This window comes from Equus caballus, chromosome 6 (assembly GCF_041296265.1).
Source record: "Equus caballus isolate H_3958 breed thoroughbred chromosome 6, TB-T2T, whole genome shotgun sequence".
Taxonomy (NCBI): domain Eukaryota; kingdom Metazoa; phylum Chordata; class Mammalia; order Perissodactyla; family Equidae; genus Equus; species Equus caballus.
Window position 1 is genome coordinate 69,537,334 of NC_091689.1, and position 22,176 is coordinate 69,559,509.

Genomic DNA, 22,176 nt, shown 5'->3' on the forward strand with positions numbered 1-22,176 from the left:
TGGAAGTCATTTTAAGGTTTGCTAATGATTGATGCTAAGGCAGAGTTAGGATTTGGGCGTTTATGGATAGAGGATAGTAACCAAATTGGCTGGCCAAATGGGAGAAGCATTTTCCTTGTTCATCCTCTAGTGAGATGAGTAAAGTGGTACAAAACTTGAACAAGAGAGCGGAGGGAAGCCACCATGGTAAGTCTGCTTGTCTGTGAGTCTAACTGTATTCTAGGAAGGAAGGGTGATGAGCCGTGATTTTTATGTTTTGGTGGTTAAGTTAAATTATGGCAGAGATACATTAACAGCTTTGCTATAAATTCAACATGAGAGTTGTTTAAATCTCAGATATTAAAATTCTTTGAAACTACACAGAACTACACAGGAACCAAGAACCTTCAATCTTTCTGGTGGGTGGGTAGGGGTATGTGTGTGTGTGTTTGTGTTTGGTGTCATCTTTTTGCCAAAGCAAAGTAATAGTAAAGGTATATTCCTTTTGCTCATTAGGAAAAGGCATAGCACCTTAAAGAGTAAGCTGATCTCAGGACTGAAACTTACTTTAGCATTTTCTGTAAAGCTTACTTTTCCTCTTTAAAACATGGAATAGGCATAAAATTATTACTGTAAAACTGATCAATATCTTTTTTCCTTGAGTTTTTTTGAGTTATTTTATGCTTTCTGATCATTGTGTACCTTGAGTCTCTTCTGTGATGATTAACAACTCGTAGACTAATTCTGAAGAGTATATCCTAAACTCAAGGTCATGGTCCTTTGAGGGCTCATGACTTTGAGCTCACTTAGCTTCAGCTTTCAGGTATCTGTTGGTGCCAAAACATTTGGGACTCCTCTTTCCAGATTAGCACCCCCATCCCCTATTCAGAGTTTGTCACTGCCTTTTTGTCATAGAAAATTGTCAGAGTGTAGTTTCTTCTCTCAGAAGAACCAGCTCTGTACCAGGTAGACAAGCCACTAGCTAATCCGATAGTTTGACTACCAAAAATGCACAATGGCTTTGAAAAAGGCTGTTCCAAGATCCAGCTCTTTCCCTCTCAGGAAGCATATACCTTTTAACAATAGTAAAAACTGAGTTACTTTGGCCAGATGGAAGTGAAAGGCAGATGCTTTGAAGCACATATAATGGCTGTCTACTTTTCCTGCATCCTCAGCCACTCAGAACTGTTTCTCTTGATTGCCCACAGGTATAATAAATTCCCACAAGAGCTCTTCTGTTGTTTGTGAACATTGGCAGAAAGGGGCAAGGGCATGATGTTTGCATAAAATTTCTAGGGGGGAACAGATCAAATGGACTCTCCTTTGATAAAGTTAGATAGGTTTATCTCCTTGTCTAGGCAACCCCAGCATTCCGTTAATAAACATTTAAGTGTTTTCTTTGTGTCCAGCACTGTGCTGAGCAGTAAAGATACGGTATTGCTCTCAATAAGCTCACTTTAGTAACTAAAATGTATAATGCAAACTGGTAAGACTGTAAAAGTGCACACAAGGTGCTGTCATTGCACAGAGAGAAGGAAGGACTTGTGCCCAAGCCAGAGAATCAGAAAAATGTTGCCTTGGAGACAGCTCTGCCCCACATCTTAGGGGTGAGGAGAGTTCTGCCAGGTGGAGAAGGAAGGGTATTTCCTGTCAAGGGAGCAGCATACATAAAGGCTTGAAAATGATGAAAGCACAATACGTGTTTGGAATCCAAGGAAGTGGGTGTAACCAGAGTATTGGGATTGAATGTAGGTGTGGAGTGGTTAGGATTTGTAAGATAATGGCACTGAATTTTGTTAGATTGTGTAAACCAGGCCTTATGGGGACTTTATCCTGTTGGCAGTGGACAAGTGTCTTCCAGATTTTTCAGCTGGCAAGCAACTTGGTCCTTTATACCTTTTGGAAAGATGACTCTGACAGCACCGTAGAGAAAGGGTTGGGGTGGCAAGCTTCCCTGCCATTTTGATAGGGAACAGATGGTCCAAGAGAGGGATGATGAGTTCCTTGAATTAAGACAGTGGCACAAAAATGTAGAAGACGTCAGGAACTGAAAAGTCTGTCGGAGTATAATTGTCAGGACTTGGTGATTAGCTAGATGTGTGGATGGGGTGAAGGAGTGGAAAGTGTCAAGGACAGTGCTGAAGTTTCCAGCTTGGATTGCTGACTAGATGATGCATCATTAGAGGGGAAGCAGGCTCAAGTCCTACTTTTGACTTTGGAACTGTATTGAATATCTCATCACAAGGCTAACTGGTTTACATTTACATATGAAGTGTGTGTGTGTGTGTGTGTGTGTGTGTGTGTGTGTGTATTCTTTTTGATGAGGAAGATTGGCCCTGAGCTAGCATCTGTGCCAGTCTACCTCTGTTTTGTTTGTAGGACACCACCACAGCAGCATGACTTGATGAGCAGTGTGTAGGTCTGCACCCAGGATACGAACCCATGAACCCTGGGCTGCTGAAGCAGAGCGGCCCACTGCACCACTGGGCTGGCTCCTGAAATTTATATTTTTTACAATTTCAAATACAAATACCACATAAGTCCATGTAAATCTTAGTATGATAAATTGTATGTTTCCATTTTGCAAAAAAGGAAAACATGACGGCAAAAGGAAAATAATCCGACATTAAAAAGAACTACTTTTCCTTGTGTATCATAATTCAAATTGTAGCAATTCCTACCATTTAAAATTGTTGCCTATCAACAGGTAACTGAACCCTTGCTGTGGAGTGAATGACAAAATTAAAACAGCATTCTTTTGAGTTCACAGTATAACTTGGAAAAACTAATATTTATATTTATGCAAAAATGTCTAAAATCTATCTAAGCAGGAAATTAGTTATATACATATTTCAGTAATAAACTATTAAAGCAGGGTCAATATTGAGACAAGAAATGTCTGTACAATGTTGGTCTTTGTTTTTATTTTTTTTAACGACTGAAAAAAAATTTCAGTGTTAAGTGGGCTCCTTTAAGACACAGCTCAACTGCCAGTCTTCCAGGAAACCTTGTTTCCCAGCTGCATTACTCTTCTCTGAGCTCCTGGAGCACTCTGTGATTATATTTATCATCAACGTATTTTGCCATTGGCTGTTCTCTTATGTCTTTCCCCAACAATATTGAGTTCCTGAGGCTAGGAACTATTTTATTCCTCCACTTTAAATTCAGATTGTTGAACTGAATTAAGGCTAAGAAAAAGAAATTTAAGGTAAAGGAACTTACCCAAATTGCCAGTGACAATTTTGCGTTGCCGTTTCAACACTTGGAAGACAAGGAGAGATACCACACGAGAGGATTGGAACAGTATCTACCTCATCTAGCTGCTTGTCTCCACTCTGGAAAGAGCCCTACTCCAACAAAGAGAGTTGAACAGTTCCTCCTCAAATCTCTGGTGGTGCTGGACCCGTTCTTGTCCAGCTCTCCCTAATTAAATTGGATGCTGTTGGGGTCATGGATTTCGTTGGTCATCTTTATGCTCCCAGGTGTTCACACAAGGACCAGCAAATAGAAGGTGCCAGATAAAGCATCAAATGGAAGGAATGAGGAAAAGAATGAGTCTTACCCAAACGTCTTCAAAGTGTTTGAGAATCACTGAGGAACTGGAAGGTTGTCATCATCAGTAGAGCTGCAGAGTTAAAAGCAACAATAATCTTTGTGAATGAAACAAAAGTCCTTTTTTATACATATTTGTTTTGATTTGAAAAATCTGCTTTCCTGCCTATCCCTACTGGTCTTGCCAGACTATGCTGACATTTGGCTTTCCATATGTGGTGCTACTTCAAACAACTTCATTTACTCTTGAAGTAAAACTTCCTACCTTTATTTGAACAGCAGGGATAAAAACAGGCAGACAGAAACTGTATTTTCACAGATATATATGAGTATATGTGTCTTTCAAAAATAAAAATGATTGTGGATGGATAAGGACCAAAATCTCATAGAGAAAGATAGGATAAATTGAAAACTGTGGTTATATAATACCAATTTTAAGCAGGCAGTCAAATGAGTTTTCAAAAAAACAAGATATTCTATTGAACAAGTCTAACCCAGTCTATAACTAGTAACTTGATTTTAATAAATAACAGGCTGTCGATCTCTAATTAGTATATAATGGAATAACTAAAATTGTCAAAATACTCTTCTCAGAAAGCTGGACGAAAACAACAAATAGTAAGCAGGAGAAAAAGCTCTTTGAAAAGTTATAGGATGTGGAAATAGTTCCCCTATTTAAAGTTGTGATTAGTATCAGCAGCATTTTCTATTTGCACTGAGTATGCGTGATACCTGGTCTTTTAGACCCACCCTGGTTAATAGTAATGATGGTGAAACTGACAAGGTTATCTATTCTAAACCTGTATGTTTACACTGATGCATACTATGAACTACATAATGTGTAAATTATAAAGCGATCTTCTAGTGCAAACTCTTACATTTAAAATAAAGTTTCTTTAAAGGGAATAAAAACCTCTCATTTTAAATTCCAGGGTAGTTATTAGAAGGTTTATTTATAAACAATAAGAGTAAAAATTCTTCTCTAGTAAAATGTCTCTGACCTATGGACACATCAAAACTTTAATCTGCTATTCAAATGAAGAAAGAAATGGGAAACTTAGTACTTTGGCTTGAGATGGTAATTTTATCTAATGAGTACATATCTATGACATAGTATTGGGACTATAGCTGCATAATACTGTAGTGGATCTGGAAATGACCCTAATTTAAATTGGGCAATTTCAGGTCTCGTGTGTTTTTAGTGAGTACCAAAAAAGTGCCTAAGTGTTTAGTAAAGCTTCTTTATTAACTCATTCAAATTAGCAAATATTGTGTGGCTTCTGTATACTTTGAACTGACCTTGTCTTGGGGGAGGGAGTATATAAAAATGATTTTGTTAAACTGTGAGGTTGCGTCTAATTTTCCCCTTTTCTAAATGCCGTGACATTCACCTTTATGTGGGCAGCTTTTTGTTTAGGATCTCTTGCCCACAGTGGCAGGGTGAGGTGAGGTGCAGTTTTCTGGGTTTTGATATGCATTGTCATTTTGCCTCCTCAATGGATGTTTCAATTTGCCTGCCACTGGGGATGCTTGAGATGATGGTTTCTTCAGGATTGGATCTTATAATTTAAAAACATTTATTCCAATGCAAAGCTTAAAAATGATGTTCTTTTAACTGGTATCTTTTCCTATGGGAATAGCATTCTTTTTCAAATATTTCTTTATCAACATTATTGAGTTACTTTTAGATGAAAATGTAATGCTATCCTTAATTTCATGAAATTTTCTTAATTTTTTTTTATCATAATTGATATTCTAGAATCAAACCATTGGGTTAGGTGGTCTTCTTAGCATCTAGACTGATCTAAAGAATATGGTTAAAGTTTTAGGAGAATTCAACTTAAAATCGTTCTGGAGATTTTTTTTCCAAATTACTTCAGTGTTGTTGCATGTAGTGTTTACTGTTTATGCTGCCTGCTTTTTATAGTCATCATCATTTTAACATTGGTACAATAGCATCTATGTCAGCGTTACGACATAGCTAAATTTTAGGAATAACTTGAAGATTGAAGGGTTATTAGATGAAATGTACAAAATCCCTGTGAAAAACTACCTAGGAACATAAATACTACTTATCTTCTAGAAGTTGCCTTCTCCAGAGCAATGGTCCATGAAGGGTTATGTGTCCCAGCGTGTAAGAGCTGAACCACTGCAGTGCAGGAAGCAGATCCTGGAACTTGGAAGATTTTGCCTAAGGAGTTTAAAAGAAAACACACCTTAGCCTTCCTAATATATATGGATTTATTCTGGGACCTTCCATCTATGTGTCAGATACATCTAGCATATCAGGCACGTGTGAGGAATTCTGAGGGAAGAACGGGAGGTAGGCAGTAGCAAGCTCACTTGTCTCTTTTGTGCCCATGGCTTTTTAGGCCTGGCTGGTTAAACACACTAAGATGACTTTATCTTAGTTAGTGGAATTCTGGCAATACTTGGTAACAAGTGACCATAAACATCTTTCGTACCACCTAGAGATTTGTACGTTTTGTAATGGCACGGTACTTAAGCAAGTTGTCAGACCAAAGACATTGTGTCTTTTTCTTTTACAAAAAACCACAAATGTTCCTCATTCACTCACCTTTCATGTGAAGACAAGTGTCTGTCAGGACATGGTTAGCGGGTTCTTACCTGGCAGATATATTTGGAAAAAAAAACAGAACCTGTCCTTTTGAGGTAAAGGGGACATTCGAATGAGTAAGAAAGTAATTGGCAGAGGAAAAGTGCACTTCACTTTTGGACAGAGCATTTTTGAAATGATTGTTTGGAAATGTTTCCATGATTGTATAATTTTATCACCAAAATTGGTATATGTATCTTCTATTTTTTTATTTATTTTTTTAAAAACTCATTTTTTGCACACATCTAAACTTAAATACACATCTTGTTAACTTTGTTTAAAAATCTTTGAAATAGCTTTAGTAGATTTTAGACCAAATTTTCAAAAATAAAAAAATTTAACACCTTCCAAGACATCAAGGCAGATGGAAATTTACTACAAGAATTTCAAGCAAAACCTTTGCGTAATTGGTAGGTGGGATTTAAAAATGTATGCCATGATTTAGTAAATTTAGCCAATGGTGTACTTCCTTTTAGAACAGTGAATCTTTCTCAGGTAGGGCAATCATTAAAACCAAGAATGGAGGTAAGTTGACTTAGATCCGCTCTTTCAAATTGCTGTATCATGAAATACTTAACCAAGATTTTAAAAAACAAAACAGATTGAATCACATTGTTTTTTCAAAAATAACATTTTGTTGTTACCTCATCCTCTTTTAAGTTTTATTTTTGTGTTTTACAGTATGCATTTTAATGCAGTAATACTTGTGTTTAACGTGTACATTTATACATGCACGTATCATATATACATATTTGGGAGTGCAGTGCCCAGATTTCATACTAAGAGGGATGTGCCATCAAAAAGTTTGGAGATCATTGTTCTAGAAAACCTTCCCTGACCCTCCTCTATGCACCTATAAGAGTAACAAGGCCCCAGCCAGACAATCACCATTTTACTTATCTGCTCTCCCTTTGACTCCCTGGAAGGGACCATTTAATGACATTGTGTTAAGTGTCTGACACAATGAACATGGGGTTCATAATAATGAATGGGACGGTCATGATCCTTGGTCTCCAGAAGCTTTGGGAATAGTCAGGAAGACACATGCTAAACAAGGACATTGAATGAACATACAGTTGTAAATAAGTGTTCAAAGGAAATCCACAGAGGATAGTGAGATTAGTCGTATGTGAAGACCTTAAGGCCGTAGGAACTGAAAAGGACAGTGTGGCTAAAGGAAAGTGAGATTGAAGGAAAGTGATGGTCAGGACTTTGTCAACAATCCTCAACTGCCTAGCAGTGTGCCATGGACAGTGTATTGAGTCCCACGTAGGGGCTCAGTAATTCTCTGTAAATAAACAGATAGAACAATTCTAGAAGCGATCTCAAATTGGTGGCTCAAAGTTTTCTTTGACTCACAATGTTTCTGAGTTTTAAAGTTTAAATAAAAAAAAAAATCGTTCTCCAGTTTGCTACAACTAACTCTTAATTCATCCTGTTCTAAACCTGTATCCTTACCCATTTGTGTTATCTGTCAACATGCTAGATATGTTTGCCTTTACTACCTTGAGTAGAGGATAAAGATAAGCCATACTCCATGGACAGTGAGCTGTTTACTAATAAAAGATTATTTATCTTGAGTTCTACTAGTCATTAATGTACAAACTAAAGTGTGTGTCTTAAAGACTATGTGGATATTTTATAATCCATGGTGTAATATTGAAAACCTATTTCTGTTTCAGCACTGTTGGGAAAGTTCACAATATATTGATCGTCAGGGTAATAAGTTGAAAATTTCAAGCAAGTAAATTTATAATTTATCAAGTACGCATTTATCAGTTAAGGCTCATAGGTTGGAAATAGGCTGTTCGTGTTTTTTTAAATTAGTTCCCTTTTTATCCTTGGTCTTAATTCCTCTTACGAAGACAGTAGAAAAAGTTATCTCAAAGCTTACTGAAATCTGGATCTGCTAATATTCTTTCTTTCTTTGGAATTTTCTTTATTTCTGTAATATACTTCTGCGATGCATCAAGAAGGAAGCTGCATGTTTAAGTGTGTCATTATCTGTGGGCTGATTAGAGAGGACGATTTGCAAAGATAGGATGGTGCTGGTTATATTTAGGGTATCTTTTCTTTCCATGTTCTGAGTTTGTCCTTTAAGAATATTTGGGACAATAGAAAAGGCCTAAGCAGTTGTGTTACACCAGCAAGCTGTGCATTAGGATGTTAGGGAAAGGAAGACAGTAATTAAAAGAAATCTGGATGAGGAAGCTGATGAAAAAACAGAGAAATAAGAGCCCTCTCTCTTCCCTCCTAAGTTAATACCAACCAACTGGCCATACTTTACCCTTTATCTGACCTGATAAGGGCAAAGCCTAAGTTTTATTTTCTTAAAGCCGCAGAGGAGCCTGTTGTGGAAGCTGCATGGTTATTTCAAAGTTGGAAAAAATAATAGGTTCCTGTGGAAATTTATGAAAAGAAAATGTTTTTTTTGACTTCCTTCTCAAAACTGGTGATTGATAGAGGGAACATGGTTTGGGAACTTAGTTTGAAAGCAAAGGGGCAAGAGATGAGGCTAGAAAGGTAAGCAGGGGCCAGAACCTTCAGGCCTTCTGTGGGGTTTGGATTTCACTCTAGGTGAGGTCAGCAGCCTTCGAGGATATCAGCTGGTGAGTGATGGACAGTCCTGCAAGCTGTAATGAAGTTTACAGGTCTGCCACACATTTCCTCACTAAGACCTGAAATAGGATCCTTTCCTTCCTTCTGCTGCCTAATGAAATCCTACTTATCCTTTATGATAAAGTTTAAACTTCCCTTCTCCAGTGAAGGAGGTACTTTCCAGATTTACATAAATGAGAGCAGAAAGCTGAAGAGAGGTTGGTACGGAAAATAGACATTTTAGAATCTTCTGCATAGTGCAGCAGTTGCAGCCCTCCTGGGGTCAGTTGTACACAGTAGGTAAGTAGGTAAGAGAAGAGAAGAAAGAGAAGCATGCAGAGGAACAGTACAGGCAATGGAGAGTCTACGATAGTGTAGGAACTCAGAAGCGTGAACTAATAGACTGGGGAGCAGCAAGGATAAGCTGACTGAGGTCGATAGCATAAATTGATGGTGGGAAATATTCCAGTTTATTGTAAAATATACCTAACATAAAATTTACCATTTTAGCCATTTTTAAGTGTACAGTTCTGTGGCATTAGTACATTCACATTGTTCTACCACCATCACCACCATTCATCTGTAGAACTTTTTCATCTTCCCCAACTGAAATTCTGTAGCATTAAATAGTTGCAATAATGTTTTACTCGCAATACATGGCAACTTCAGCACTAGACCCCTATAGGTGGACATCCTTATTTAGATAGAGATGAAAGAGATGCAGGTAAAGCACACTAAACTGCTAGAGAAAGCACTTGTAAAGAGTGACTGTTGGGAGGTGGGTGAGGCATCGGGACTGTGATAAGGAGGGACTGAGCGGAGAAGAGGAATGAACATCTGTGTGCCCCGCATGATGTTGAGTGCTTTGCGTATGTTCTTTAATGAAGTTCTTGTGAGAGCTAAGAATGGGTTCCTTCCAGAGTTTAGAGCGGGAAAGGCGGAAATCTAGGTGATGGCAAGATGAGAATTGTAGAATTTGAAATCTCAGAATTAACTACTTAATGAAGTGAAGGTGATTTACTTACAGGAAACACATAGTTCCTCCAGGGTAAGGTGATTACTTGGAGTTGATCAAGTGGAATCCAAAGATGTTCCGTAAAAATAATAATGGGCATAATTAAAGAAGAAACAACATATTTATCAATTAGCTTAGTTTCTTCTTTGAATTTAGATAATATCAGGTACCTGGGATTAGTACAAAAGCAAAACTAGATAAAAGGCATGAAAGACAGAGAAAAGAGTGGACCACGATAAGGGGAAATGCCAAAAGAGAAGAAATATCACTGATTTAAAGTGTGTTTACGGCTGATCTGTGTATGTGAACATATGAAATAAGTGGTGTGATACAGGAAATCCACACAGATAAGATCAGACAGGCTATAAATAAGGACATGAGGATCAATTCCATAATTTAGATTAGGAAGGAGTGTTTTTGCTCTAGGATTATATGTTTTTTATTAGAAGAGAATTTCTAAAGTGAGATGACATTTCAGATCAAGGTTTCTTTTCCTAAACTGTATATCTAAAATATGCAAACTCTCCCTATCCATATGCCATTAGAAAGATGTGTAGCTTTCCATGGGCTTCCCAAGTAGAAGAGTACTGGAATTGAGTTAGAAGCCAGAATGGCCAGCAGTTTAATCTAGGATTGTGTTGTCGTCCATCCAGAAACCATAGTTTGAGGAGTACTGTCTGCTTTAACAGTACTGTGTGGTTGGGACTTTAACTGAATATCTAACTAAAGAATTAATATAATTAAGTACATTATTTTTTTTTCCTCTCTCTTTTTTTTTTTTTTTGATGAAGATTAGCCCTGAGCTAACTGCTGCCAATCCTCCTCTTTTTGCTGAGGAAGCCTGGCCCTGAGCTAACATCCGTGCCCGTCTTCCTCTGATTTATATGTGGGATGCCTACCACAGCATGGCTTGTCAAGCGGTGCCATGTCTACGTCTGGGATCCGAACAGGCGAACCCCAGGCTGCCAAAGCAGAACGCGCACACTTAACCACTGCACCACCGGGCTGGCCCTAAGTACATTAAATTAAAAAAAAAAGAGAGAGAGAGAGATTCAGGGATAATAGGCTTGCTTTGAAGATCTGTATAAAAATAATTTGGTACAAAAATATTCAAGCAACAGGATTTACCTGGCATGTATTCAAGAATTTGCAGGCCTCACTTCATTAAGGCTCACAGACATGCAAAATGGATATTATGGATCAATTGGTTGGTTTTTCAAATTAAAAGGTGTTTTTTAAGTTAACAAGGGAATCGTTTTAATACCAAATTGTTATTTGATTTTATTAGACCGTTATTAGAAGACTAAAGAGTGCAAAATGGGTTAAGATTCAGATTAGTTTCATTCTGTGAAAATGGAGATTGCCTCCCAGTTAAATAATATTGGAGAATCAATCTGAAGATTTTACTCCTTAGTTGATAACGGAAAGTCAAAAGTACTTCAATTATTTTTTCCTACCTCTTGTTCTATCCGAACAAAGTGAAATGCTAACATTCACTTGACATAATTGTCTTGTTATTTTATTGCCAAAATACGTTTATTAGTAAATAACTATTAAAGCCAACTTTGTCGTTAGTATATGGAAGTTTTCATTTACAGGATAGATGATGTGCCAGGTAGCTTGAAATAAAAACACTGGGCCAGACAACTTGGTCCCCCCACGCCCCCTCACCTTGTTTTAAACATTGTAGATTAATAGATTTTAATTCAGGAAACACAGGTTGCATGCTAAAATTTTTGCTGTAGATCGTTTCCATTAGAATTGGTAAGCTATTGAAAATAACACAGCTAGCCTTTAATAGAAAGTAAACTAAGTGCAATATAATGAAAAAGCAAGTGGTTATGAAATACCATGTGGATGTTTGACAGAACTTTCTGAGTTTTCCTTACTCTTCAGAATTTGTAAAGAAACCACCCCTCTATAAGGAGGAAAAGCCTGAGAGCATGGCGACAGCCCATGAAGTCTTCAGTGCACAGGGTATTTTGTGAATAGCTATGAGTCTGTTAGCATGGATTTTGGATATTTTTCAGGACTTATATCTATGACAAATAATCTTACCAAATTAAATTATCTAACCATTTATTTGAAAAGGCCTTTTAAATATACCATCCTAGACTTCAATGTTCACAAATGGACTTTCTGTAGAGAGCTAATTAGGTCACTTTTGAATTTTTCAAAGTTATTAAAAATCATAGGAAACAAAATGAACCGGTGATTAGCTCTCCTATTGATGATGAGAAAGGCAGTGGACATACCAAAACTGATTTAGTTTTGAGTTTATACTATCCAAGACAAACCATCCCTTTCATAGCCCCTCTCTTTTTTAAAGAATAAATTGCTTTATTTGCTCCTTAATTTTTTTAAATTGAGATAATTTATATACAGTAAAATTCACCATCTTTAGGGTACAATTCTGAGTTTAGACAAATGCATACAGGCATGTAACCACCACCACAATGAAGATACAGAGTATCTTCAAAGATTCCATCGTGCCGTTTCATAATCAGTCAGTCTCTTCCCACACCACCAGCCCCCTGCAACCTCAAATCTATTTTCTGTCCCTATAGATTTGCCTTTTCCAGATTGTCATGTGGAATCATACAGATGCAGCCTTTTAAGTTGGCTTCTTTCTAATGCACATATGAGTGTCCTTAGTTTGTTCTTTGTTATTACGGAGTGTTAGGCGATTTTATGGATTTACCATCATTTGCTTATTCTTTCACTACTTGAAGGACAATTAGGTGTTTTCCAGCTTTTAGTGCTTAGGAATAAAGCCTCTGTAAACATTCATGTACAGGTTTTTGTGTAAATGTAAGTATTCATTTCACTGGGGTAAGTGCCTAGGAGTGTGATCGCTGGGTTATGTGGAAGTGCATGTTTAACTTTATAAGAAACTGCCATGGCTGCTGTTGGGAGCTTAGAATTTAGTTACAAGTTTGCGGTAGATGCTGAATATAATTGCAGATTATCCACTTGTGGACAATGAGAGTCAATCATAATAGTTATATTTTATTTTAATTATCACTTCCTAGTTGCAAATCATGTTTTGGTTTTCATCTATGTATAAAGTGGATTAAGGGTCAGTTCTGGTGACCTAGTGGTTAAACTTTGGCACGTTCCACTTTGGCTGCCCGGGTTTGGTTCCTGGGTATGGAATCACACCACTCATCTGTCAGTGGCCATGCTGTGGCAGTGGCGCACATAAAAAAAAATAAGAGGAAGATTGGCTACAGATGTTAGCTCAGGGTGAATCTTTCCTAGGGGGAAAAAAAAGATTCAAAAGTGGATTTCATTATATCTTAATTTATTGTACAGAGGTGAATTTCATTTCTTAAAGGTTGTCATTTTACTAGTGTTACTGGCCACGATATTTTTAACCTCTGAAACCTAGTTTTCTCTCCTGCAAAGTGGTGATAAATTATTACTCCTTACCTTACCTGTATTATTGCTTTCACAGAAGAGTGGTTCTCTTCTGTAAAATAGTGATAAATTACTATTACCTTAAAGTGAGGGTTTCATAAAATGCTGCATGGAAAGTGGTTAACATAGCACCTGGCACTAAGTAAATTTTAGCTGCAAAAAAAGAAAAGGTATTTGTTTGAAAACCAAACCTGAGATTGTAATTTAAACATTGCTATCAAAGCTCAGGAAGCACAGAAGTTGGGGCATTTTTATGACAGAGAAACATTCTGCTTTTTACATTACTGAAACTTGCCGAGGCTAAGTGGTCTTGGAATCAAATCTAAACAGTTTTCCTGCCACAGTGAAATTTAAACACACGGGTGGAGTTTGCAGAGGAAATAAAAGACAATTCAGGTTTCTTCTCTTTCTTTGACTCCCTTCTCCATGTTTTAATTGTCTGTTCTTTTTAGATTAGTTGTAAAACCCTATTCATGCCTAATATGCAAACACATTTCTTTCATTAAGAATTATCGGGTCAATAACCCCTACTTCCTGATGAGGAGGCAGAAGTTACTGTGAGTGGCATTTGCGTGTATACGTAAGCCCCTCATACCTCATCCTGAGCATTGCCCCGCTGCCCTAACATTAAGCAATTCTTTTTTGTTGTTAATGCCATCAAGTCTGTGCTTACTTCTACCGACCCTGTGTACAGCAGAGCGGAATTCTACCCGGTCTTTTTGCACCATCCTTTTACCTTCTGGCGCTCTATCAGACAGTGCTCTGCTGCTATTCACAGGGTTTTCATGGCCAATTTTTTTCAGAAGTGGATGGCTTCCAGGTTTTTTCTTCCTAGTCTGTCTAGTCTGGGAGCTCCGCTGAAACCTGTCCACCTTAGGTGACCCTGCTGGTATTTGAAATACTGGCGGCATAGCTTTCAGTATCACAGCAACACGCAGCACCATAGTTTGACAACCAACAAGCGGGTGCAATTGAGCCAGAGCTTTAGGCCATCAGTGAGTGAGTCAGGACTCCAGACAGGCAAGCTGCTGCCCAGTGGTTCTCCACGTGTGGTCCATAAAGTGCAGTCCGAGACCAGCAGTGTCTGTGGCACCTGGGAGCTTGTTAGAAATGCAAATCCTGGGGCTCCACCACAGACTGGTAGAATTCAACTCTAGAGGTGGAACAGTGTGGGTTTTCAGATGCCATCCAGGTGACCTGATGCACACAGCAGTGTGGGAACCACTGCATCTGGACACACTGAGGAGGGCTTGGCAGGGGTTATTTGCAACCATGAGGGTGATGTGTCTAGCCTGTTACTTCATTGTGATTTTATAAATATTTAAATTGACATTTTCTGATTTTTCAGGACTATGAGAAATTTTTATAGTGCTGATTAAATATGTTTATACAGACATATAAAAATGAGTAATAAGTATTTTACCAGTGTTCTGAAATACCATATGAAACTTGGTTTCCTTAGGAAATTGGTGAGTAGTATTTATTCAGTCTGCACTATTTATTCACCAAGATCAGTGAGCTGTGCTAAAATGGAAAGTCATAAGTGACAAAATAGCATTTGAGATCATTCAAATTAACATTTTAACATCTTAAGCCTGTGAATCCTGAATCTGTAACCTCTTTGGTCAAGGGCACGGACCCAGTTAAAGTGGAAACAAACTGTTTTCATGTTGGCTTTTTTAGAGCATTACTAATAGCTAAGGAATTAGTCAGTTTATAAACCATCCTATTCCCAAATGTATTTCCAGTGCCTTTGAGCTTCCATGTGCCTCTGTTGTTGTTTATTTTCCTGCAATAAATAGAAGTCTCTCCATCCTCATACACTCAGTCTCACAAGAAACACTGCAGCAGCCCTTCCTCTGGGAGGTGTGGCATATTATGCATGAGGTTGTCTTGGGGCAGTAAGGTCTAAGAATGCCTTGAAGTAAACAGGGCACCGATCAGAGCTTCTGGCTGATCTGCGTGATCTCCAGTCTACCACCGGCTGTAAAGCCAGGAGTGAAATTTATCACATGAACTTTAGAAGAATAAAGCTGAACATTTTTTTATCAAGCCAAAGTAGACTGATTATCAGTATATGTGAAATCATGTCCACTGACCAAGGTAAGTGGTTTCATTTTCTAGTGTATCTCTCATGGTTTTTTTTTTTCAGTGTCTATGGGTCCATTTATAACACAGCTGAGGGACATAAAAGTGGCAGAGTTTGGTTTTGTTTTAAAGTTAAGAATAAGGTTTACATTATTTTTCAACTTGAACATTAAAATATGAACTATATTCGTGGTTTTTGGCTCTTCCAGGAGGCGGCTTCTGGGTTAGCGAAATACAAATTTATTTAATAGTTCTCTCTCTCTGACTCATCCTTACTAACATTAGAAAAGTTTGAAAATCCAGTCACTGATGGAGGAATGCAGAGAAAGAAATCAAAAGTTTTCTTTTGTTCCTTCCATTTCTCATGTGAACAAAGCTAAGAAATGTTTACCACTAATCCTTTTCTGTGCTACTGCAGGGAGCAGTGTTCGGTGCAAACAAACAAAGCCTCACCGTCCCGGTCGTCTTGTTGTAGCAAAGCGCAGGGGGGTACTTGTTACTTGTTTCCATACATGATAACGTTGTAGAGGTAGGTAGGCATCTGTTTGTTTGTTTCTTTTAATTGTTAGTGGCATTAAGCCACTGTTTTCCACCCCCCAGTATTCTAGAGAGTATATTAATGAGAAATCGATTCTTTCAGAGGAATGAAATTCTCCTGTGTGGTAGAAATGTAATCATGTGACAGGAAATTTCTGCTAAAAATATTTTTTAAAACTGAAATGGGTTCATTTTGTGTAACTGTTTTCCTGTTTCTGTATGGATGCGAACCTTCCTGAAGAATATCTACACTGCTAAACAAGGTGAGCTAAACCTTAGAGCAGGCAGCCTTCGTAGTCACCAAGATTCTCTTTCTTGTGGTGTCCCTCTTCCCTTCTGTTGGCCTAGGGAGCTTGCACTGAGTGTGGAGGCTCAAGGGTGGGGTTGGTCGTGGTCCTGCAGAAGGAAGCTGAGGCTTCCTCCCGCAGCTGCACAGCCTGGGCTGGCTCTGTTCCCAGGTTCCAGTACTTGCTAGAGATCGGGTAGCCCGGTCCATGCCTGTCCCGGCTTCCTCCATCATCCAGGCAGAAGCCTCGATTTCTTTGTACAAGGGGTTCCACTTTCCTTGCATAAAGTTCAAGGTTTGTGTGATCTCTCCGTGGTTTACCATCACATTCTAAATATAAATTTTATTTTTTTGAAGTGGCAAAAGGGAAGTATTTTCTTTCTCCATCAGTGAAGTTCTCTCATTCCCTGGAACAGCTTCTGCCCCTTCTCCTTCCATCTTCAAACAGTTAGGGGTGATTGGAGAGAGTTAGTTATTCCCTCCTGGAAGGCAGCTTTCAGATGGAAAGAGAACGGCTACTGGAATTTTCTGCCCTGTGGTGAGTAGCCACTACAATAATGTGGGCTTTAGAAGTTCCTTTTAAGGCTTTTAAACTGAAGAGACAGTAATGTAGCACTTCCTGCCCACACTGCTGGGTTATTTTATTGCTATTAAGTTGTCTCAGAAAAATTTTAAATATGCATTTTTAGTGAACATGTTATTATAAAAGTTTTGGGTTTTTTTATTGACTTGGAGAAACTTTCCTTTTTAAAACTTAGGCTTATAGGCAAACTCATGTGAAAATTGAAAAGTGAAAAACGGACTGTGATGAATGACTCTTTAGGAAGTATTCAGTCTTTGTGGGGATGATAATACAATCTTCATTTGATTTTCATCCACTGTATGTAAGTTAAATTGCAATCCAAGATTAAGATTTAAACTTAACCAACTCTCCTTAGCCACTAGAACACCATTCATTCAAAAAACAAAGAGGCCTTTTCCTAGGTGCTTAGAGATCTATCCATCCCCACTCCCTTTCTGATCTATCCTCTGATAATCATCTTTACTCTCTGTTTTCTTTCTTCTTTATATAATCTGGAGCTAATTTTGTGTGAATGTGTGTGAGGAAGACTGGCCCTGAGCTAACATCTGTGCCAGTCTTCCTCTATTTTATATGGGATGCTGCCACAGCGTGGCTGGACCAGCAGTTCTAGATCCAAACCTGCGAACCCCGGGCTGCCAAAGCGGAGTGTGCGGACTTAACCACTACACCATCTGGCTGGCCCCAGAGAGCTAATTTTTATTGGCCTGAAATATATGTTAAACATCTTCACCCTGATTTAAATATGTTCTCTGACTTATCCCCTCCCACAGTACCTGCTAAGCCCTTTTAGATCAGATCCCTGTAAGGGGTCTTTCCTCTGCTAATTGACCCAGAGTCTATAGTTGGCTGGTCATGTGTTGAAGGATGCAGAAGGAAAATGCCTATGAGAAGAAAAATAGTGTTAGTCATGAAAGTTGGTCATCCTACCTGGTGGTTATTAAAACTTGTTCTGGGGCAAAACCACTCTTTCCCTCTCTTAGAGAATGAATGCAGACAAGATTTGGGAAAAAAAAAAAAAAAGTTTAAACAAAAAGTAAAATCACTAAGTCATTGTGGCCCAGTCTCTTCCATGTCCTTATATAGCAACTGTTATTTCTTTTGCTTACACCAAAAACCTTAGTCTTCCTTGAATCTTTTTTCTCTTAACACATGTCCAGTCTATCAATAAATCCTGCTTTTGGGGATGTCAGCCAGACCATGGCTTAACACCTCCACTGCTACTACCCTGGTTCAAGCCACACTCAGCTTTTCATTGGATTATTCCAGTAGCTTCGTACCTACCAGTGACCTCCTAAAGTCCGTTTTCCACCCAGCAGCCTGAGTACTCCTTTGAAAATGGAAACGAGAGGCTGGCCCAGTGGCACAGTGGTTAAGTGCGCACATTCTGCTTCGGCGGCCCAGGGTTCGCCAGTTTGGATCCTGGGTGTGGACATGGCAATGCTTGGCACGCCATGCTGTGGTAGGCGCCCCACATATAAAGTAGAGGAAGATGGGCACGGATGTTAGCTCAGGGCCAGTCTTCCTCAGCAAAAAGAGGAAGATTGGCAGCAGATGTTAGTTCAGGGCTAATCTTCCTTAAAAAATAATAATAATAATAATAAATAAATAAAAACTTTTTTAAAAATGGAAAAGAGATCATTGTCTCTCCTGCACACAACCCTTCAGTGATTCCCATCTCCCTCCATGGTATGCAGGACCCTACCTATCCTGACTTGAACCTCTACCCAGTTAACTCTGACCTCAGTGCCAGACGTGCTCCCTGCTCATTCTTATCTGTCCATATTATCTTCCTTATTTCTCTTTGAATAGTCAACCTTGCTCCTACATTAGGACTTTTGTGGTTTTATCCTTTGCTTGGCATGCTGATCTCCCAAATATTTGTGTGTGTCACTCCCTTCATGGCTCTGCTCAACTGTCACCAGATCAGGGGGTCCTTCCTTGCCTTCCCTCACCCAGCGCTCTCTGTCTCCTTTACTCAGCTTTGTCCTCCTCATACCACTTTATACCATCTGGCAAGTTACACAGATGCTTTTTATGTTGTTTGGTTCACTGCTCTATCTGAAGGGTCTAGAAAAGCAACTGATATATACTGGGTGCTTCATTAATATTAGTTGACTGAATGAATACATTTTCAATATTTGTATGACCTTTTTTGTTAGGAAATTTAAAGCTAAATGAGCAGGATTATTGAGAAGTTAATAAATTATTTGTAGTTTTGTTCATTTCTTTCCCTCAATTCTCGTTTATGCAGTAAATATTCTGCTTACTAGTTTCTGGTCTCCCTTGTTGAGCAGTAACTGAGTAGTGCGTTTCTTCCCATTGGAAGTCCGAGGGGCCAAGTTGATCACAATGATAAAGAATGGGGTGAAGACGGGGTGCATTGAGACTAGAGCCCATGCATGGGCTCAGTAAATGGTTTTGGAGTATGAATTACGGATCTCTATTAGGAGAGAGCAAATAGGTGGGAGAAGTTTTGGGGTGTGAGGCCAAGAAATTTGGGGAACAATTTGCATGGAGAAAATTGTGGCAAGATGAAGAGAAACTATTTTAGATATTTTGCTATGTATTATGGGTATATTTTCCCCCTTTTTTGTTTTGCTTGTTTTTTTCCCTCCTGCATTTAAGGCATTTAATTCTTTGAATCTCTCCTGTAGGAGGGAGATGGGAAAAGAAAGGAGATAGAATAAAATGTAACAATCTAGAAATGTTTCCTCTTAATAGTTTTTGTAAAGCTTGACTTGAAGGAGTATGAATTAAAGTATGAGAATTATTTATGTGTTTATACTTTGTGCAGTTTCTTTTCAAATTCATCTGGATAATTGGTAACTGATCTACATTTTAAAATCTATAATCAGCACTTAAATTCTATGAATTTATTTGCTATGTGATAATATATTTATCTGAATAATGGTGACATTATTAGATCACATGACTTCTTAGAAATATGAAATCTATTTTGAGCATAGTAAAAAGAAATATATAAAGCTTGAAAATGATTATTATTATTATTTTTTTAAAGATTTTATTTTTTCCTTTTTCTCCCCAAAGCCCCCCGGTACATAGTTGTGTATTCTTCGTTGTGGGTTCTTCTAGTTGTGGCATGTGGGACGCTGCCTCAGCGTGGTCTGATGAGCAGTGCCATGTCTGCGCCCAGGATTCGAACTAACGAAACACTGGGCCGCCTGCAGCGGAGTGCACGAACTTAACCACTCGGCCACGGGGCCAGCCCCTGAAAATGATTATTTTTTGATTTTCGTCAGTGTAAAGCCCCCTAATTACTACTGAACTGGTGGATTACCAATTTATATGGAACATCATCAGTTTTTCTCTTTTAATATTGCCCAATAAAATTTTTTTTATTTTCTTCCATCAGAGTTACTAATTTACAGCATAAAATAGCAAAATAGTGAATAAAAATATGGAGCAAAGAAGTTTTTCTTTTTAATTTTTCCTTTTTCTCCCCAAAGCCCCCTGGTACATAGTTGTATATTTTTAGTTGTGGATTCTTGTGGTTGTGGCATGTGGGACACCACCTCAGCATGGCCTGATGAACGGTGCCATGTCTGCACCCAGGATGCAAACTGGCGAAATCCTGGGCCGCTGAAGCAGGAGTTCACTAACTTAACCACTCGCCCAAAAGGCCGGTCCCCAGAAGATATTTTTTATTCCCCTGAAGTCTAAAACTCATTAACTTATTTAGATATAAGACAATGGTAATGAGACATGCTTAGAGATGGGAAATATAACTGTATTCACCAGACTCAATCCTTAAAACCTCTTCATACTCCTGCCTTCAAGGAAGGTTAAGTCTGTTTCCATCATAGACATCTAAAAGCAGTGACTGCGCAGGACAAATATCAGAGTATAGGTACAAAATATGTGTTTGGAGACTAGAAAAGGAGGAGCGACTGACTGTTTGATTCGTGTAATGAGTTCCAGGAGTGGAGATGATAGGAAAGTGACTGGACCATTAGGGTGCAGGACTGGGAGTAGACAGACATGAAGCCTTTACTGGTAGGTTGATGTCTGATGGTGAAGGGTCCTTTGTGCAAATTAGTTTTTTCTTTCCTATGAATCTTGCAGTCCCATTAAAGAATTTTAAGCAAGGAAGCAATAAGATTGGTTTCATCACTGAATGAATAAAATAGTAAAACTTTTTCTTTGTAGGAGCAATCATATTAGACATAACGAAACATGACTTACATAATGTAGTCTTAAATTCAGAATTAGGAAAGTGATTATGTCTGATGAATTGGCTTCTTTTTCTTCCTAACTTCCTCCCTCTGTCAGCCAGATAAAAATATAGGAAATAATAGATAAGCTAGATGCAGTATTTGCTTTTTAAGTTTTGCATGACTGAAACAATCCCTTGCACTGTTAGAAGCTGAACACACTGCTATTGTGCTCCCCATCTAGAATCCAGCCAGGGAAAAAATACGAGGCCTACTGGTCTGATCACGTGGCAGGGAGTAAGGAATGCAAATGTCTAACTTTGTTAAGCAAAAACTGTTAGAACTGTTAAATTTCTAGTAAAATGGGATTTATATTAATGTTTGTCTTAAAAGAGAGAGTATCAAAGGGGAGAATTAGGGTAGATTAGAGACTGTCAGGAGCCCTTTTTAGGAAGCCACATACCTTGTTAGATATTTTGAAATTGCCACCAGGAATAGTAGCAATAGAAGCCACCAATAGAAGCTTTTGAAGTCTGCATCTGTCTACCTGTGATCTGTACCTAAGCAATGATACCAGAGCAGTAAAAAATTCTCTAACTTATGAGGAAGTTAAATAACTTTCTCACTGTCACAAAGTAAATAATAATCATGTCAAAATTTTGATCTTTCAACCTCTGGTTTTACAAATTCATCCTGTTTTCTCCTATGGGAAAAAAATGCACTTCCCCGATAAACAGCTTTGTTTCTCACAACAGATCTGGCTGATCCTGGCCATTGGACTACATACAGTGATAGCATTGGTGTTTAAAATAAGTATCTTTTGGGAGCTGGCCCTGTGGCATAGTGGTTAAGTTCACATGCTCTGCATCCCAGGGTTCGTGGGGTCGGATCCTGGGCTCAGTCCTAGCACCACTAGTCAAGCCATGCTGTGGTGGCATCCCACACAAAATAGAGAAAGATGGGCACAGATGTTAGTTCAGTGACGGTCTTCCTTAAGCAAAAAGAGGAAGATTGGCAACAGATGTTAGCACAGGGCCAATCTTCCTCACACACACAGAAATAATGATAATAAAAAAGTAAATAAATAAGTATCTCTTGGGGTGAAGAACTGGCTGACCCTAAGGAGCTTTTCCTACTTGGTAGATTTCATTTTATCCATTATTGCCATGATGCTAAATTTAGGTTTGAAAAGTGAATGAACAGTTGGCAGTAAGTGCAGAACAAAGTGTTGGAGGACAGTGGGCTGAGGCTGGAAGTCAGCCAGTAATTTTAAGTAACAATGTGAAGCAGCCAGAAGCTCGCAGAAGTTGGTTTACAAAGAATGTTAGC

At 38.5% G+C, this 22,176-nt stretch overlaps 1 protein-coding gene and 1 long non-coding RNA gene across 16 annotated transcripts in view; one reads left to right on the plus strand and one right to left on the minus strand.

Moving 5' to 3' along the window:
• Window positions 1-22,176, plus strand: part of FGD4 (FYVE, RhoGEF and PH domain containing 4) — a 190,999-nt gene that overhangs the window by 93,328 nt on the left and 75,495 nt on the right. Inside the window, exon 1 of one of the 13 annotated variants that reach the window (XM_003365190.5) lies at window positions 14,926-15,284. The exons of 9 other annotated variants lie outside the window; for them this stretch is intronic. In XM_003365190.5, coding sequence (XP_003365238.1) covers window positions 15,194-15,284 — 91 coding nt within the window. In that variant the 5' untranslated portion in view covers window positions 14,926-15,193. Of the gene's footprint in view, window positions 1-14,925; window positions 15,285-15,968; window positions 16,070-22,176 lie in introns of those variants that run through there. 3 more of the 13 variants (XM_070271229.1, XM_070271225.1, XM_070271233.1) reach the window with 3 other exon arrangements.
• The window catches only part of LOC106783274 (uncharacterized), a 120,585-nt gene continuing 103,248 nt past the window's right edge, over window positions 4,840-22,176 (minus strand). For 2 of the 3 annotated variants that reach the window (XR_011440030.1, XR_011440025.1), the window contains one exon: window positions 5,263-5,722. This is a non-coding gene — a long non-coding RNA (uncharacterized lncRNA). Of the gene's footprint in view, window positions 5,723-22,176 lie in introns of all 3 variants that reach the window. The other variant, XR_011440027.1, reaches the window with a different exon arrangement.